Consider the following 20,280-nt stretch of genomic DNA (forward strand, 5'->3'; position numbering starts at 1 on the left):
AATATAGTTTGGAAAAAATACAAACTAAAAAATTGGATTTAAAATCTAATTTATATCCACATTTATTTTGAATCATTAATAGCTCACCAGAGATTTTGAATGGTCCCTGAGTGTTTAGAAGAGTTAAAGACTATTGAACTGAACTGTGAAGTTCCAAGGAAGACAGAATATGGTGAAAATAAAGCAGCAGAAAGTTAGGGCCCCTAAATCCCAGCACCTACTCTGTAACTTACTATGACCTAGAACAGATACTTCACCTTGCTAGAATACAGTGGTCTTATTTCTGGATAATGCCTTAGGTGCTTTCCTTCAATCAAGGCCCAAGTTCTTTTTGTTCCATCTGGGGATATTTTCAAGAATATGAAATTAATGTAATTATATCCACTTAATATTCTGAGGCACTTAATTTTTTACACATTAACAATTTTATTATTAATAGCATGTTACATATATTAATATTTGCTGCATAGTAGCTTTGCTTTCCCTCTCCTGGAATGGAGTAGTATATTTTAACATGTGGATCAACTGCTTCCCTATGTAAATTATTTAAAAGTTTTTTATGTTTGGTGGAGGAGGAAGAAAAAGAGAGTGTATGAAGGAGAGAGAGACAGAGCACTCCCTATTTATATGCAATGACTGTGTCTGGGCTAGGCCAGGCTGAAGCCAAGAGCTAAGAGCAGGCGACAGGAACCCAATTATTTCATCCTTGCTGGCTCCCAGGGTGTGCCTTATCAGCAATGACATTAGGACTTAAACGCAGATACGCTCATGTTGAAGCACTTATTTTTTACTCCTGTTCTTAAGGATCTTGCTATCTGATAGGAGGGACAAGAGGAACAAATAATCAAAGCTAACCCATATTGATTGCTTATTACTTGATAGGCTTACATATTAACTAATTTATTCCTTGTTACTACCAGGTGGGGTAGGTTATGTTACTATCTCCATCTTATAAATGAGGAAGTTGAGGCACAAAAAGATGAGGTAATTTACCCAAGAAGAGCTTGAATTCAGAATCAGGGTGTCTGTACTCCTCATGGCGTATAAGCAGAATGCAGTAGTGTGTGTGTGTGTGTGTGTGTGTGTACAGAGTTAATTGCATTGCTATGGGAGCACATGGAAAACAGCACTTCTTCCTGGGGGATTGATTATACAGGCTTGTGACTGATGTGGAATGTGACTAGAACCTTGAAGCAGAAGGGTTTAGTAGGCACAAAGAGGGAAAGAAGAGCACTTCAGGACAGATCAAGGAAAGACACAAATAAGATGGCCTCTAAAAGTCTTCTTCTACATGTAATAGACCCAAGTTGGGCCAGCTGACTTAAGGACAGACTTAGTTGGCCATGAGGAAAGGCTTTATAACATTCCAAAGTGCAGAAAAATTTCCCAGATTGGAGAGGTTGTTTTATCACCCAAGAGTGATGGAGATCTGGAGGTAGTTTGGAAGGGAAAGACTGAAATTTTTCAGCAGAACATTTTAATTGACAAAATTCATTTTTAGTGATCCAACTCTTTCTTGTTTCTAGTGATATTAATAAAATCAATGATGCCATTGCCGACCAACTGGCCATTTTCATTCAGCGGATGACCTCAGCCATCTTTGGTTTCCTGCTGGGATTTTCCAGTGGTTGGAAACTGACCTTGGTTATCATTTCTGTCAGCCCTCTCATTGGACTTGGAGCAGCCATCATAGGTTTGGTAAGGAAGTCGTTTACTTTGTTCTGTGGGAAGACATTTTCATCCCTGAATAGCCTCATATATGAATCTTCATTTCTTCTCTGGAGTATGTTCAGTCAAAATAATTATCACTATTTTGATGTTTTGCTGAATTATTCTGCAGTATCAAATAACGTTCATAGAGTAGGGAGTAAGGATGTTTTAATATGTTTGATATTACTATGTTAGCAGGAAACAATTATAATACCTATTGGGCATCTACTATTTTGCTAATCTTTTAAAGGAAGTACTAACACCACTTAAAACATAATAAACTAAGGCTCAGAGCCATAAGGACTTAGCTGTGACTGCACAGCTGGCAGGGCAGGATTCAAGTTCAAGGGAGCCTGAATCTAATTCTCCCACCGCATTCTCTATTATGCCTATTGTACCCAATGTTCTCCCAAGTTCAGATGTCTCCATTAAGAGGGCACAAATATACTCATTTTGATAACTAGCACATTAAACTTTCCTGCACTCAGAACTATGTTCTCCATTCCATGTGATCGGTTTCAGAGAGAGGCTGTCTCATCTATTCTGACCATATTCCTGTCATGGTCTCAGGTAGTCAAGCCACAACAAAGTGTAGGAGTAGGAAGTCAGGGCCATCTCAGCTAAAAATACTCCCAAGCATTGAAATTATGATTTCTAACTCTTTGAGTGACCATGCTAAATAGCAGGTCATGGGATCATGTACACTAATTACTTGCTGTGAATGAGAAGAGAATTTAAGTGAGAAGCTGCACACAAACCACATATGGCATTGAGCAACAGGTTCCGGTCTCTGTGATGCTGCTTTATAGGAAAATATTCAGGCAGTCCACTGACTATATTGCATACCACATTTGCCAGGTAACAGAGAATATGGTTTAAAATAACAGTAGCAAAGAGCCCCATCCACTTTATTGGGTCACCACATGGCTCTATTTCTATTTAGTTTGTGCAACTCAAGAAAAACATATCAGACCCATTAAAACCTCAGCGTCCTCACTGTTAAACTAGAGATAATAACCCTCAAAGTGATTGTCATTATTCAGGACCTAATTCATGTTATACACTTAAGCACAAATCAATCACTAGAGACATTATTTATATTTTAATCTGTGACATCATGCAGTCTTTTTTTGGACAGGCAGAGTTAGAGAGAGAGAGAGAGAGAGAGAGAGAGAGAGAGTAAGGTCTTTGTTCCATTGGTTCATCCCCAAGATGGTTGCTATGGCCAACGCACTGCGCCTATCCGAAGCCAGGAGCCAGGTGCTTCTTCCTGGTCTCCCATGCGGGTGCAGGGCCCAAGCACTTGGGCCATCTTCCACTGCCTTCCCGGGGCCATAGCAGAGAGCTGGACTGGGAGAGGAGCAACCAGGACAGAATCCGGCACCCCGACTGAAACTAGAACCTGGGGTACCGGCGCCGCAGGTGGAGAATTAGCCTAGTGAGCTGCAGCGCTGGCCTATCATGCAGTCTTTTTTTTTTAACTTTTATTTAATGAATATAGATTTCCAAAGTACAGCTTATGGACCACATTGGCTCCCCCCCCCATGACTTCCCTCCCACCCGCAACCCTCCCCTTTCCCGCTCTCTCTCCCCTTCCATTCACATCACGATTCATTTTCAATTTTCTATATATACAGAAGATAAGTTTAGTATACATTAAGTAAAGATTTCAACAGTTTGCACCCACGTAGAAACACAAAGTGAAGTCTTTACCACAGTGTTTCTTACCAAACACTGTCTAGCTCTACTCCAGGATCCTTTAATTTCTACAGAAAGGAATCAGGGTCTCTATAAACATTCTTCTCAGCTTCTCCCCTCTCACAAATACCCCAGTACATTTAATCTCTTTCTTCAAACCTGTGATAAGTAATATATGCACTCAAATGGATCATATTTTAACATGCTAGAGACTAAACACATTGCCCAGTTAACTTGGTTTCAAACAGACTTCGAATTTAGTTTCTCTTGTTATCTTAGTGCCCGTATTCTAAGTTTGTGTAAATGTGTCACTGATTTGGAATGTTATAGTTCTGCCCTTGTCTCTTCTTGAATTCAAATCTATGCATGTCTGTTCCTGTAAAACGAGATAAGCAACTTTACTAGGCTTGATTCAGAGGCAGAATGTACACAGTAAGGCAAAGGCGGGCACACACACATAACATAACATATTAGAAGTCATCATGGGTTTTGTATGCTTTATTCTGACTTCCATGGATGAGAAACGTGAACAGTTGTCAGACGTTTCTTAATACACGTGAATCACTGAATGACAGATTGGCTTCCCCAGTTACCTACCCTTCATATTTTCCTTTCTTCTTTTGCATTTTAGAGCGTGTCCAAGTTTACAGACTATGAGCTAAAGGCCTATGCCAAAGCAGGGTCCGTAGCTGATGAGGTCATTTCATCTATGCGAACAGTGGCTGCTTTTGGTGGTGAGAAAAAAGAGGTTGAAAGGTTGGTTAACTGTCACTTTCTTGGAATTTGTTAATCACCACACTTCCCTGACTTTTCCCCATTTTGTGCAGATGATAGATTCATCTTGGTCTACAGTACTCTGAGGAAGAGTTTGTTCAAAAAGTTGCTAAACAGAGTAATTTAGATTGGCCAGAGCATTACAAGAAATCCCAAGCCTTTAGCAATGTGTTTTTTAAGATTTTACAAATAGTGATTTTTAGAAAATCAACTTAGGTTAGATATCTATTTCGGACAGTGATAGTATGTTTGCCCACATATTGCACCTACGTAATATTGTTTTCTTCCATTCAAGAAAAGCCTCCATGAAAGGTTATAAATGATACCACAGAGGTACAAAAGATCCTAAGAGACTACTATGAATAATTACACCAACAATTTGGATAACCTAGATGAAATGGCTAAATTTCTAGAAATGCAAACCAACCAATATTGACCATGTGGAACACAATATCTGAGCAGACAAATAATTGCTAAGGAATGAATCAGTGGCAAAATTCTTCTGTTAAAAAAAAAAATCTGCTGAATTCCAACATTTAAGAAGAACTAGCCCTTAAAGTTTTTTCAGAAAGTTGAAGAGGAAGGAATACTTCAAAATTGCTTTATAAAGCCAGAATTCTCCTTATATCAAAACCAGACAACATGGCAAGAAAATAAAATTACAGACCAAAACATAGAATGCAAAAATCCTCAACATAATACTAGCAACAGTACATTAATAGATAATTCCCCACAAGCAAGTGAGATTTATCCTTGGAATACAAGGATAGTTTCAACACACAAAAATCAATAAGCATTAAAAAAAAAAAAACCACATGGTAATCTCAGTGATGGAGACAAAGCATTTGACAATATTTAGCATCCATGCATGATAAAAACTCTCAACAAATTAGGGGGAAAAAAGGAATTTACCTCAGTACAATAAAGATCATATGTGACAATCCCACAACCAAATCATTAAATTTTTGAAATTTTTCCTAATATTAGGAAGAAGATAATGATGTCAACATACTACTGGAAGTGTTGGGCAGAGCAATTAGGAAAGAGAAAGAAACAAAAGGCATTTAAATTAGAAAGGACTAAATTAAATTGTCTCTGCTTCCAGATGACATGAAAACCATAAAGATCTTTACCAAAAAACTTTTAGATCTAATAAACAAATGCAACAAAGTTCCAGGATGTAAAATTCAACCTACAAGTATCAGTAGCATTTCTAAGATTAAGAGCAAAGTATCAGAAAAGGAAATCAAGATAACAATTATATTTATAATAGCTACAAAAATTTCCTATAAATAGTTTTTTAAAAATTTATTTTGGGGTCAGTGCTGTGGCTTAGCAGGTAGAACTGCCACCTGCAGTGTTGGCATCCCACATGGGTGCTGATTCGATTCTCGGCTACTCCACTTCTAATCCATCTCTCTGCTATGGCTTGGGAAAGCAGCAGAAGATGGCCCAAGTCCTTGGGCCCCTGCACCTGCGTGGGAAGACCCAGAGGAAGCTCCTGGCTCCTGGCTTTGGATCAGCACAGCTACAGCCATTGCAGCCAACTGGGGAGTAAACCAACAGATAGAAGACTCTGTCTCTCCTCTCTCTGTGTAACTCTTCCAAATAAATAAAATAAATCTTTTTTAAAAAATAAATATTTATTTTATTTATTTGAAAGGCAGAGTTAGAGAGGGAGAGGCAGGGACAGAGATAGAGAGATCTTCCATCCACTGATTCACTCCCCAAATGGCCACAACAGAGAGGGCTGAGCCAGGCTAAAGCCAGGAGTTTTCTCCCAGGTTTCCCACATGGGTGCAAGAGACCAAGAACTTGGGTCATCTTCTACTGCATTCCCAGGAGCATTAGCAGAGAGCTGGATGGGAAGCAGAACAGCTGAGACTAGAACTGGCTCCCGTACGGGATGCTGCCCACTATACCAACCACATTGGCCCCCCAAAAAATTTCCTAAAAATAAATGTAATCAAGGAAAAGAAATATGTATACACTAAAAATATAAAACATTGATGCATGAAATTTAAGAAGATAAAATAAATGGAAAATTAGCCCATGTACATTGTTTGGAATAAATATTATTAAACTGTCCATATAGCCCAAAGTGATCTATAGATTCAGTGTGAGTACTATCAAAATTCCAATGATGTTTTTCATAGAAGTAGGAAAAAGAACCCTAAAATGTATATTCAGTCAGTTCCAAATAACAAAAGCAGGCTTGAGCAGAAGGAGCAAGCTAGAGGCATCATACTACCTTATATCAATAGATAACTATAATAATCAAAACAGTATGGTAATATCATAAAAGCAGACACAAAGACCAATGCAACATAGTGGAGAGCCCAGCAAAAATCCACATGTTTACAGTCAGTTGATTTTTCGCAAAGATGCCATAAAGTTGCAATGGTGGAAATGGCAATCTCTTCATAAATGATGTTGGAAGAACTGGATAGCCACAGAGTGAAATGCATAAGAATGAAATTAGACCCTTATATCAAAGCATATACAAAAATAAATTCCAAGTGGGTCAAAGATTTAAGCATAAGATTTGAAACTGTAAAACAACTACAGGAAAACATAGGGTAAAAATTCTGTCATCACATTGCTCTCGGTGATGTTATTTTTGGATATGGCACCAAAAGTACAAGCAACAAAAGCAAAAATAGAAATATAGGATTACATCAAATTAAAAAACTTTTATATAGAAAACAAAACAATCAACAGAGGAAAGAGATAACCTCTGGAAATGGAAGAAATATTGGTAAACCATACATTTGACAAAGGATTAATATCCAAAGTATATAAGAAACTCAACTCAATAGTAAGAAAACAAATAACTCAATTTAAAAACTGGGGGAAAATATCTGAATAGTCATTTTTCAAAAGGTGACATACAAATTACCAAGAGATATATGGAAAAAGTCTCAACATCACTAATCATCAGGGAAACATAACTCAAAACCACAATGTGATATCACTTCACATGAGTTAGAAAGACTGTCATCAAAAACATGTAAGATAAGGTGAAGATGTGGAGAAAATGGAAGCCTAGTGCAATATTGGTGGAAAAGTAAATGAGTACAGCCATTAGGAAAAATAGTCTGGACTTTCCTCAAAAAATAGAACTACTATATGATCCAGCAGTCACACTAGTGGAAGAAGAAGGAAATGAAATCAGCATGTGGAGATATCTACATGCTCATGTTCATTGCAGCATTGGTCACAGTAGCATTACTCACAATGGAATTGACGTAAGCATCCATTAAGGGGTAAATTGATAAAGAAAATGTGGTGTATATACACACGATAGAACACTGTGATAATGCGTATGAATCTGGAAGACACGCTGAAGGGCACAAACCAGGCACAGAAGACAAGTCCTACATGATCTTACCTATATGTGAAATCTAAAATAGTTGAATTTATACAAGCAAAACATAGAATAATGATTACCAGAGACCAGGTTGGGGAGGTCGTAGATCAAGAAAATGTTGGTCCAAGGATACAAAATTTCAGTTAAACAAGAGAAATGAACTCAATAAATTATTGTAAAACACACTGCCTATAGTTAATGATAGCATATTAGGAAACTTCAGAAAGTCCGTGGAAATGTGTATTTTAAAGAAAACATGCATGGATTTAAAAAATTTTTGCACCCAAAAATCTTATCTTTGAGTTCCATTTCCATGAATTTTTTGAAGTTCCTTCATATGTTTTAATTAACTTGATTTAGCTGTTTCAAAACATACATGTATTTCAAAACATCTGGTACCCAATAAATACATATAATTTTATTTGCAAATTTTAATGACAATAAAGACAATATGATCCAAAATACAATTCCACATTTTCATTGAGCACTTTTTTATTGAACATATTTTATTCAGCTACTTGAATTATTATGTTCTCTTGATACATTTGATAAGCCTTTCAGTTAATCAAATAAAATTTAGTATTGGTGTGTTATAGTCCATTGTTCTAGATAGAGATTAATTCTTAATGAAAATGAAAACTCAAGTGGCCAAAAGAACTTATCATCAAAAACATTATTTTGGGGGCTGGCACTATGGTGCAGTGAGTTAAAGCACCATCTGCAGCACCAGCATCCCATATGGACACAGGTACATGTCCCAGCTGCTCCACTTCCATCCAGCTCCCTGCTCATGGCCTAGGAAAGGCATCAGAGGATGGTCTAAGTGCTTGGGCCCATGGGCCCACATGGGAGACCCAGAAGTTGTTCCTGGCTCTTGGCTTCGGCCTGGTCTATCCCTGGCCATTGAGGCTATTTGGGGAGTGAACCAGCAAGTGGAAGATTCTCTCTCTCTCTGTCTCTCCTCTTTCTCTGTAATTATGACTTTCAAATCAGTAAATAAATAAACATTTTAAAAATAATTTGCTTATTTAATTTATCTAATATTTATTAAGTGCTTACAATGTTCTACATACAGATTTTATAAAATAACCACCCACTGGATGGAAACTCTTATTTTATATATTATAGATCTAATGAGATGATAGCACTCTCAGTTTCTACCAAATTCACCAACTAATAGAATAGGGTCTATAATTTCTAATTTCTTCTTTTCTTTTTTCTCCCCTTTTAATTCTTTTGGTTTGTAGAGTGAAGCTACCTTACTTCTCATTTAAAAATTCAGTAGCATATTTTCTCTATCATGAAAGAGATTATCCTTTATTGTTAATAAAACAGGCAATGTGTTTTAAAAATGGTAATAGACATAGCATAGACTTTCAATTTGTGTCCTGTGAAATACTAAATTTCCCTGTGAATTTATTTTTTGAGATATAAGAAGGCAGATTCAGAATGGCTAAGCTGCCAGACAAGGCCCATCGTTCATAAATCATAGAGTTACTGAAACATACCTCATCCTCATGTTGAATTTGGATATGATTTCAGTTATCCATGTCCCCATGGCTGTGAACCTGACCAGAGAGGTGATCACCTAACATCTTTGCCACAGGGCAGATTTGTAGTATATGTAGTTGGTGCTAACATTATTTCCAAACTTGAAGAACAGGAAACACCGAAATAGTCTGACTTACAAAACTGCAGCCACTAAAATCTTTTCTGATAAAAAATACATCATGTGATTCAAGGAAACAATTCAAACACAAACTGTACTGGGTTCCTAATGTCCAAATATGCTTTTTTCCTGAAGGCAAAGCCTATGCTACTGCTCTTCATCCATGCAGCAGTCAACCATGAGGCTTTGATAAGTTTCACCCTTTTAACATGTTTCATTGCCCATTTCAAACAAACATCAAGTAGCTACACAGACATTACTGTAGATTTGTTTCCCTAAAGCTGTTCTGTATTGGGGGTGATTTTATAATCATCAAGTATAGTCATTGTATTGTGGCCTGTTTTGAACATTATAACTTGAGCTGCTGCTATTGCTGCCATGGGCTCAAACATTTTTTCTTTACAGGTATGAGAAAAATCTTGTATTTGCCCAACGATGGGGAATTAGAAAAGGTATAGTGATGGGCTTCTTTACTGGATACATGTGGTGTCTCATCTTTTTCTGTTATGCATTGGCCTTCTGGTATGGCTCCAAACTCGTCCTGGAAGAAGGAGAGTATTCGCCAGGAGCCCTTGTCCAGGTACTTTGCTCTTGTAACATTTCCAACTGTTGCTGTGGTTAGTTAGAGGACCTCAGAAGAGTTCAAGGATTAGACACATGGTCTAGTCCTTTAGTGATGAAGGAGGAAAACATCAATGATTTGATGGAGCCAGTCTGCAGAAATAAGCAATACTTATGCATTTTATATTAAAGAGATGCTGAACTTCTGAATTGACAATATCAGCAAATTGATTGCCACTGAACTGAAGATTTTATAACTGTAAAGTGATGATTTTTGTGACTGAGTTGGAAAGATGATATGTCATTAATATGGGAGGTCAGTGGTCTCTTAGCTAAAAATTAACTGCTCATATAATTGAGTTTAATAATTAAACATGACATATGCCCAGTAGATGTGTTTGTGTAACATAACGATTTATTAAGACCTAAGTCAAAAATATCCTCAACTGAACAGGTAATACAAAGCATACTTTAAGGTTCACTTGCACTGTGCTGTGCCACAGCTAATGTCATGAGTATTTTAACTTTCAGTGTCCTTTCAGTTATTCATTCACTAATAATTATTGAGCTTCAACTTTGTGCCAGACCCACACAGAATGCAGGGGTTTCAGTAGTGAGCAGAAGAATGCGATTTTTTTTTTGCACTAATGGAATTCACAGTTTAATGGGGGAAGACAATCATTAAATAATCATGTAAATGCATAATGATAAATAGTAACATATGCCATGAATTAGAGTACAGGAATCTTGATGGTGAACAGCAGTAGGAGAGTGATTGGATGTGGCTGGGGTTAAGGATAGCTTTTCATCCTGCTTCTGTTGTAGGAAAACCAGTGACATGAGTCAAGGTTTGTGCCCTGGTGTCAATGACAATTTACAAGACTAGACAGAATGGTGAGAGTAGAAGTGAAGTTTTATATAAGTAAGAAGAAGAAAGCTTCTGAACAAATGGAAGGGCTGATAGAAAGACCAGGCTGCTAGGGTCTCACAGTCCAGGGGTATTTGTATGTCCTTACCACGGTATCGCCAAGGAACAAAGGCAGATGTTAGACAGTACTTACTGTGAAGGTGGGGACAGTCTTAATGGAGCCCTTTCCAGCTTGTTTTTGGCCAAACCTAGATTTTGTCATCGACACCTAGATCTTCATGGTTGATAAGTATTTGTTACAAGGGGCTTCTACTCTGTTCTGTGTAGTTGTGTGCATGCTGGGAAAGTGATGCAGTTTGTATGTGTTGGCGAGGAGCGGTGTGTGGGATGGTGTTAGTCTGGCCTGCTTTCAGTCCCAAGCTCCGTTACTTCCTCTCCCAAGGTCCTCTTCCTTCTTAGCTTAATGTCTCTGATACTGTAGCTGGGTTCAGTTAGTGCTTGAATTCTTTGCCGAGTGGCACCTTTCCAGTCAGAAAGGTAAAAAAAAAAAAAATGAAATTTTTGTTTCAGTTGGTCTTTCAGGGAAATGGAAAGTAGTTTTATGTGAGATTCTTAAGTAAAATATTTTGGTTCCAAATACTGGGTGGAACAGTAACAATTAGACAACAAGAAATGTCAAAGTACCAGAAAGGTACTAGCTGAAAGCTTACAAGTCTAGATCTATTGCTGTAATATAACACATTTCTAAGGAAAATTAAATGGTGTATTGATTTGCACATAGAAACGATTGTCAGTGGTCAAACCACAATCATTCTAATCCATTTCATTAAAAACACAACAACACATTAAAACAACTTTTTAAATTCGGTTTGCTTTTCATCATGAACAGCTAGCATATTTTGTACTTGAAAAATATTAAATATGATTGCATGTTACAGTGTTGTGAACTTTAAAGATGTATAGTATGGAAAGCATTACTATTATCATATTTAGCCATATTCCTTACAACTTACAAGTAACTTTGCACTTTAAAAGCCAGTGGAAGTATTACAGGTCTAATATCTAAATTAAGTCTCATGTCTTTATTAATTCAATTGCACCTAAGAATCTTTGAGAATTAGCAAGCTGGGGATAGCAATGGTTGGCATTAGCCCCAGCTGCTTTATCTGTTCACCCTGCAGAAAGATGTGCATTGAAAAAAGCCATCTTTCCCTTCATTTCATGCCTACAAAGAGAGGACAGAGAAATGAACAAATAACACTTCTGAGAGGAGAATGAATTGGTAAATTGAAAATTAAATAATACACAAACTCCAGTTGGAAACATTGAATAAAAAGCCTATTACCAACTCTCTAGCAAGAATCCAATTTTATGATTGTCTTTAAATTTCCTGCAAGTTAAGTTGTGGGCTGTTTTACTCTGCTTTTAAATTTATAAATATGTTTTATATCTTCTGTAAATAATTCATTCTTTCAACTGGCATTTCTTTTTCACATACATATAGTTTTTTTATTTATGTAGTTTTTCCCAAAGAAACCTTTTATTTAATGAGTACAAATTTCATAAATATAACTTTAGGAATATAGTGGTTCTTCTCCCCATACCCACCCTCCCACCCCCACTCCCATCCCACCTCCTCCCTCTCCCATTCCCAATCCCATTCTTCATTAAGATTCATTTTTATTTAACTTATACACAGAAGACCAACTCTCTACTAAGCAAAGATTTCAACGATGTTTACCCCCACGCACACAAAATATAAAAAGCTGTTTGAGAACAAGTTTTACAGTTAATTCTCATAGTACAACTCATTAAGGACAGAGGTCCTGCATGGGAAGTAAGTGCACAGTGACTCCTGTTGTTAATTTAACAATTAACACTCTTGGTGCTGGTGCTGGTGCTGGTGCTGGTGCTGGTGCTGGTGCTGGTGCTGGTGCTGGGACGTAGCAGGTAAAGCCACCACCTGCAATGCCAGCATCCCATATGAGTGCCAGTTCGATTCCTGGCTGCACCACTTCTGATCCAGCTCTCTGCTAGGGCCTGGGAAAACAGTAGAAGATGGCTCAAGTCCTTGGGCCCCTGCACCCATGTGGGAGACCCAAAAGAGGCTCCTGGCTCCAGCTTGTGGATTGGCACAGCTCCAGCCATTGCAGCCATTTGGGGAGTGACCATCAGATGGAAGACCTCTCTCTCTACCTCTACCTCTACCTCCACCTCCACCTCCACCTCCACCTCCACCTCCATCTCCACCCCCACACCCCCACCCCTACCTCTACCTCTACCTCTCTGTAACTCTGCCTTTCAAATAAATAAGTAAATCTTTACAAAAAAAAAAAAAACAATTAACACTCATATATGATGTCAGTGATCACCTGAGGCTGTTGAAATGAGCTGCCGAGGCTATGGAAGCCTTTTGAGTCCACAATCTGTTAGTATTTAGACAAGGCCATAAGCAAAGTGGAAGTTCTCTCCTCCCTTCAGAGAACTTTGATGGCCCCTTCTTTCCACTAGGGTTTCACTCACAGAGATCCTTCATGTAGGACATTTTTTTTGCCAAAGTGTCTTGGCTTTCCATGTCTGAAATGCTCTCATGGGCTTTTCAGCCAGACCAAAATGCCTTAAGGGCTGATTCTGAGGCTAGAGTTCTGTTTAGAGTGTTTGCCATTCTATGAGTCTGCTATGTGGACTGCTTCCCATGTTGGAACATTCTCTCCTTTTTAATTCAATATATTGTTATTACCAGACACTTCATCTTATTTATATGATCCCTTTAACACTCAATCCTATCTTTATGACAAATTAAAAACTTAATATGATCACTTTAACATGTAATATGGAATTATTACCACCAAGCTTTATGGGATTTGGAATCCCCTGGCAAGTTTCTAGCTTTACTCTTAGAAGTAAGTCATAAGAATGTATGCAGAACTATACAGCTCCTCCCTCTCTTATTCCCATTCTTATTTTTTACTAGGATCTATCTATTTTCAATTGACTGGATATATCTTCAATTAATCTATATGATTAATTCTATATTAAGTAAAGAGGTCAACCAATGGTATTAAGAAGAAAAAAACGCCGGCGCCGCGGCTCAATAGGCTAATCCTCCACCTGCGGTGCTGGCACATGGGGTTCTAGTCCCGGTTGGGGTGCCAGATTCTGTCCCGGTTGTTCCTCTTCCCGTCCAGCTTTCTGCTAAAAAAATAAAAGAAGAAAAAAAAAAAAACAAAAAACAAAAACTGTTCCTCGACAGTCAAGACAAGGGCTGTTCAAATCATTGCTTCTAAAAGTGTCAGTTTCACTTCTATGGATTTCCATTTAAGTACTCTGTTAGTTATCACAGATCAGGGAGAACATATGATGTTTGTCTTTTTGGGACTGGCTTATTTAACTAAGTATGATGTTTTTCAACTGGCATTTCTTGCATACTTCCTGAGTTTAGACATTCTATGAGAAGCTCCTATGAGTTTCTATCATTTTAACTCTCCGTTACCAACCTCTTATCCCTAACCTTTCCTACCAACCTCTGCTTATATGCTTACACCTTAAGAAATGTTTCTTTGGGAAAAGAAGAGACATCTTTTAATGGTATACTTCTCTCTCTCTTTCTCACTCACTCTGAGGAGTTCTTGCCTCACTTATCACTATGAAGTCTTGAGTATTCATGAGCTGAGCTGAGTGTTTTAATCCACCAAATGGATAAACAGGTTAATCTAGTACATTTTGTGATGTACACCATAATTTCTGGCTCCATGGTAATTGAGCATGAATGGAAAGTGGTTCACACAAGTGACTGTAGTTAGTATCACTTGTACAGAGACAAAAACTGTACTTTAGTTTTTTTTTTTTAACTTTTATTTAATGAATATAAATTTCCAAAGTACGGCTTATGGATTACAATGGCTTCCCCCCCATAATGTCCCTCCCACCCGCAACCCTCCCCTTTCCCACTCTCTCTCCCTTTCCATTCACATAAGGATTCATTTTCAATTCTCTTTATATACAGAAGATCAGTTTAGCATACATTAAGTAAAGATTTCAACAGTTTGCTCCCACACAGAAACATAAAGTGAAAAATAATAGATGATTTTTTAAATGATGATGAAATCAGATCAGACCTATTGTCATGTTTAATCCCAGTGAGAGTCAAGTTGGGAATTGATAATTTCTTCTTTTTTTTAATTTTTATTTATTTTTTTTACAGAAGGTCAGTTTAGTATACATTAAGTAAAGATTTCAACAGTTTGCACCCCCATAGAAACACAAAGTGAAATATACTGTTTGAGTACTCATTATAGCATTAAGTCTCAATGTACAGCCCATTAAGGACAGAGATCCTACATGAGGAGTAAGTGCACAGTGACTCCTGTTGTTGACTTTACAAATTGACACTCCTGTTTATGGCATCAGTAATCTCCCTATGCTCCAGTCATGAGTTTCCAAGGCTATGGAAGCCCCTTGAGTTCTCCGACTCTTATCTTGTTTAGACACGGTCATAGTCAAAGTGGAGGTTCTCTCCTCCCTTCAGAGAAAGGTACCTCCTTCTTTGAAGACCTGTCCGTTCCACTGGGATCTCACTCACAGAGATCTTTCATTTAGGTTTTTTTTTTTTTTTTTTGCCAGGGTGTCTTGGCTTTCCATGCCTGAAATACTCTCATGGGCTTTTCAGCCAGATTGGAATGCCTTTAGGGCTGATTCTGAGGCCAGAGTGCTGTTTAGGACATCCGCCATTCTATGCGTCTGCTGAGTATCTCGCTTCCCATGTTGGATCACTCTCCCCTTTATTTATTCTATCGGTTAGTATTAGCAGGTACTAGACTTGTTTATGTGCTCCCTTTGACTCTTAGTCCTTTCATTATGATCAATTGTGAACAGAAATTGATCACTTGGAATAGTGAGATGGCATTGGTACATGCCACCTTGATGGGATTAAATTGGAGTCCCCTGGTATGTTTCTAACTCTACCATTTGGGGCAAGTCAGCTTGAGCATGTCCCAAATTGTACATTAGTTTTTTACGCAAAGATGATGGGGACCTGAATAGTGCAGACGGCAGCTGTCTGGTGGCCCTCTTAAGCTTTATGATTGACTAACAAAATAATAACAGTAATAGAAAGTAACATTCATACATTGCATACTAGAGGTTGGGCATTGAGATGTTTAATATAATTACCATATGTAATGATCACAACTTCATTTTCTAATTGGTGCCATTATACTACCACCTCAAAAAAATGAATAGAGGTTGAGAAACGTGCCAAGTGGCATTGAGTGGGATTTGAACTCAGGTCTCTCTGACTTCAAGACTCAAATTGTTAACTGCTATTTACCTGCCTCTGGATCTATCTTCCAAGGATCTGCAGAGCCCCTTTCTCCAGCACAGTATACTCACAGATAGGTTGTTCTGCAGCAGTCTCTCTTCCCATGTTCCTCCCACATGATTGTGCACTGGGCTAATGAGTGTTACCTTCAGGGTGAAAGATGCTGATCTATTTGCATATGTACTGAATATTGTGATGTGTTGGCCCATGCATCCATCCTGTCTCCTTTGCTTGTGCCCTAAGAACCTGGAGAGAGACATTTGCGTGATGCAATAGCTTGTAAAGTCAGGTTGAATGAGACTTTGCGCCAAAACCTCAATTTAGGCCTCTAGTAAGTCAGTATGGAATTCGGGCCAAGAGCCAGAAAACTGCAGTCCACAGGACAAATGCAGCCCACTTCCTGTTTTATAAATAATGTTTGCTGTGACATGACCACAATCATTTATTTACATGTTACCTATGGCTGCTTTTTTACCTCATGGAAGAGGTGAGTAACTGCTTCACAGTCCCTAAGGCCCTAGAAGCCAAAATAAACTATTGGCTGTTTGGCCCTGTACAGAAAATGTCTGTCAGCCTCAGGCCTAGCACATGTGGAAGGCTCCTTTGCTGAGGTAGGTGTGGCCTTAAATCAATTTAGACCCTCAGAACTTTTCTGTCTGCTCCCCTCACCACCTCTGAAGCATGGGACCTTTCTTTGTGATCATCATCTTTGCTATTCTTTATGTGACTAGTGCTTTGCACACATAATGTATGTTATTTAATCCTCATAATAATCTTATGATGTGTATACTACCATTATCTGTTTGTTTCAGGTAAAGAATCTGGGCCTTGAAAAAATTAAGTACCCAAGCCTGTGGAAGGAACTATGTGTTGTAATCGAGGAAAAGAACAAGAAGGACAGATGAAAAGAGAATATTCTTCTCCATTCTTAGCTAGGCAATTTAGGAAGAAGGCATGAGTGGGCTAGCGTACCACCTGCGTGTAATAGCACTGGCCCTGTTAATTATTCTGCTGTATGGAAATCAGAGTTTACTGGAGAGAGAGGGTGGTGGCTGGCAGACTCTGAGCCTCTCCATGGTCCAGCCACTCCAGACCCAAGAAGGAAACAGAGTGGAGAGACACTCATGGGTAATTTGTCTCCATGTGAGAAAACCAGTGGGAAGAGTCTGGCCCATTTTCTGGTGGAAACCACCAAAAGCTGGGATTAGTTGATTGCCTGACAAAGCCTACATTTGTGCAGGAGCCAACCTTAAGCTTGGCCATAGACTGCTGATGAAACATCCTCCCTGTGTCATCCTTCAGGCTGTGTGACAGAGCAGGGAGGACACCTGGGTTCCTTCTAGAAGCCAACTTGAGAAGTTGTCTCATTGCATTTTCCTCATAATTATAAACAGCCCTGATAGAAAAAGGAATGCTCTTTGGTAGAAATGTGTGGTTATGATCAGGGCACTTTCCCCCACGGGAATGAAATGGCTGTTAGTGAATCAAAGGACAGTATCTCCAGCTCTGCACAGGAACTTGTCCATTCTACCTATAAACTACCAACAGCAGATGAGCCTGGGAGCTATACAGAATGGCAGTCGAGAGCCTGGGTTCAAATTCCACTCTAGTACTCAGTGCAGGTTGTGCTCAAGTGAGCTAGGGAGCCTCCATGCATATCTCTTTTCTGTTCTGTTAAGGATTAAATTAAATAATACAGATAATGCATTCAGAAAACTGTGTTACTATTATTACTGTGGTTAGTAGTTGTGTACTAGTAGTATAGTAGTAATAGTGGCAGCAGTTATCCTAGTAACAGTAGTATAGCAATAGCAGATCAGTACTGTGTGTACCCACATTTTGGACAGGCAAACTGAACCTAAGTGACTTTATTATCTGAGTGATCCCTTAATTAGGAAATTACTATAAGGCTGATTATACAATGAATCAAATTATCACATCACTATTCTAAGCCACTTTGTCTATATGCTGTCTTGCTTAGACTCTTACTCATTTCAAATCAAAGTCTGCTTTGTAGAAAAATGATGTTCAGGAAAAGTAAGGTAAATAATAACCCAGAAGAATTGGACTTACATTATGCAACAAAAACTCCAGGTGTTGGCAAGAGGCAAAGAGCTGTTGAACTTCTAAATTTCTGTCAAAGAATATTTCTGAGAAACCTCTGAGTTCCCATGGATGGCCCGAATATGGTGAGCTCTGTGGGCACATGAACAAAAACACAGGAAAACCATGTCTCTCCCTTTTCTTTTCAGATTTTCCTCAGTGTCATAATTGGAGCTCTAAATCTCGGCAATGCCTCTCCCTGTTTGGAAGCCTTTGCCGCGGGACGTGCAGCAGCCTCCAGCATCTTTGAGACCATAGACAGGGTATGCTCAAACCAAAAGTGAGGGTCACCAGTGGGGGAGGGGAGGGAATGAGTCCCTGAAGAATTTACCCTCAATGTGAAAAAAATATGAGAACCATATTAGTTCATTTGCCATTGACTGTAACAAAACACCAGAGGCAGGCTGACTTTATAAAGAAAAGCTGTTTATGTAGCTTACAGTGTTGGGGGCTGAAAGTCCTGACAGCATGGCATGAATTCTTGTGGGGCCTCCTGGCAGATAGCTGAGAACACAAGGGAGGAAGAATGACAGCTTGGAAGAGGAAGCTAGAGAAAGACTGGGAGGGGCCGGGCTCAAGTTTTATAACCACCTTCTCATGGGAGCTAACCAGAATCCCATGATGACTACCTCAATCCCTTCTGTAGGCAACACTGTGAATGACCTAGAGACAAGGCCCCAGCACTTTAAGGTCCACACCATCTCCTACCACTCTCACCCTAAGGACCAAACCCACAACACCCGAACCTATGCAGGTATCAGGGGGACAAACACTACCCAAACATTGCAAGGAGCAATTGCAGTGTTCTCGTGTCAGCAACACTGATTAAGAGCTCTCATAAGCTGAATCTGATTCTAAGAACTGGGAATCCAACAGTGCACTAGAACAAATAAGGTCCCTTCTCTCAAACCCAGACTGGCCAACTGGCAGTAAAGAAACAGGATAAGTTAATATCAGGTAGTGGTGAGTACAATGAAGGAAACAAAATAGGCCAAAGTGGTAGCATTTGGGGAGAGGGAAGGAGTTTGAGGAGGTGGTTTTTGATATGAGACTCAAAGACAGAAAGTCAGGCATGCAAGGGGAGACTTGGGAGGAGAGGAGTGATGCATGGGTTGTGAGAGCTAGGAGGGTATTAAGGAAGAGCAACCCTCCAGATTGTGAAAGGTTTGGTGAATTCAGAAAGCTGAAGGAAGTCCATTGTGACTGAACAGTGTGAGAAAGGAAAGAGGCTGGAGAAGTGGGAAGGGGCCAATTTATGTAGGACTTTAGGACTGAGTTCACAAAATTGGATTGTCTTCTATGTGACAGAAAGTCTTATAACCTTGTAAGGAATCTTGGTAACAAGGCTAGGATCTTGCTGGTGAATCTCAAAGCACCCTGGGGACCAAGCCAGGGAATCAAAATAAGAGAACAGAAAGGAGAGATGGCAACATGTTCTTCTTTTCCCTTGGGAAAATTCCCAGGAGTGGGATGGCTGGGTCATATAGTAGGTCTATATTCAGATTTCTGAGTTATATCCATACTGTCTTCTGCAGTGGCCGTACCAGTTTACATTCCCACCAACTGTGGATTAGGGTAACTTTTCCACATCCTTGCCAGCATTTGTTGTTTGTTGATTTCTGTACTAAAGCCATTCTAATGGGAGTAAGGTGAAATTTCATTGTGGTTTTGATTTGCATTTCCCTGACAACTAGTGATTGAGAGTATTTTTTCATGTGTCTATTGGCCATTTGGATTTCCTCTTTTGAAAAATGCCTGTTTAGCCGGCACCGCGGCACAACAGGCTAATCCTCCGCCTAGCGGCGCCGGCATACCGGGTTCTAGTCCCAGTCGGGTGCCAGATTCTGTCCCGGTTGCCCCTCTTCCAGGCCAGCTCTTTGCTATGGCCCGGGAGTGCAGTGGAGAATGGCCCAAGTGCTTGGGCCCTGCACCCGCATGGGAGACCAGGAAAAGCACCCGGCTCATGGCTTCAGATCAGTGCAGTGCGCCGGCCGCAGTGCGCTGGCTGCGGCGGCCATTGGAGGGTGAACCAACCGCAAAGGAAGACCTTTTTCTCTGTCTCTCTGTCCACTCTGCCTGTCAAAAAAAAAAAAAAAAAAAAGCCTGTTTAAGTCCTTTGCCCATTTCTTGACTGGATTGTTTTTGTTGTTGTTGTTGTAGAAGTTCTTGATCTCTATATATACTTCGGTTTTTAATCCTTTATCAGT

The 20,280-nt window shown here is 39.2% G+C and overlaps 1 protein-coding gene across 3 annotated transcripts in view; it reads left to right on the forward strand.

Annotated features, from left to right (window-relative positions):
- Positions 1-20,280, forward strand: part of ABCB11 (ATP binding cassette subfamily B member 11) — a 110,744-nt gene that overhangs the window by 25,761 nt on the left and 64,703 nt on the right. For 2 of the 3 annotated variants that reach the window (XM_008258414.5, XM_089327898.1), the window contains 4 exons: positions 1,527-1,698; positions 4,040-4,164; positions 9,627-9,801; positions 18,223-18,336. In XM_008258414.5, the coding sequence (XP_008256636.3) occupies positions 1,527-1,698; positions 4,040-4,164; positions 9,627-9,801; positions 18,223-18,336 (586 nt within the window). 3 annotated transcript variants of the gene reach the window in all.

Source organism: Oryctolagus cuniculus, chromosome 3 (genome assembly GCF_051225735.1).
Source record: "Oryctolagus cuniculus isolate XC-2025 breed Fujian yellow rabbit chromosome 3, ASM5122573v1, whole genome shotgun sequence".
Classification (NCBI taxonomy): domain Eukaryota; kingdom Metazoa; phylum Chordata; class Mammalia; order Lagomorpha; family Leporidae; genus Oryctolagus; species Oryctolagus cuniculus.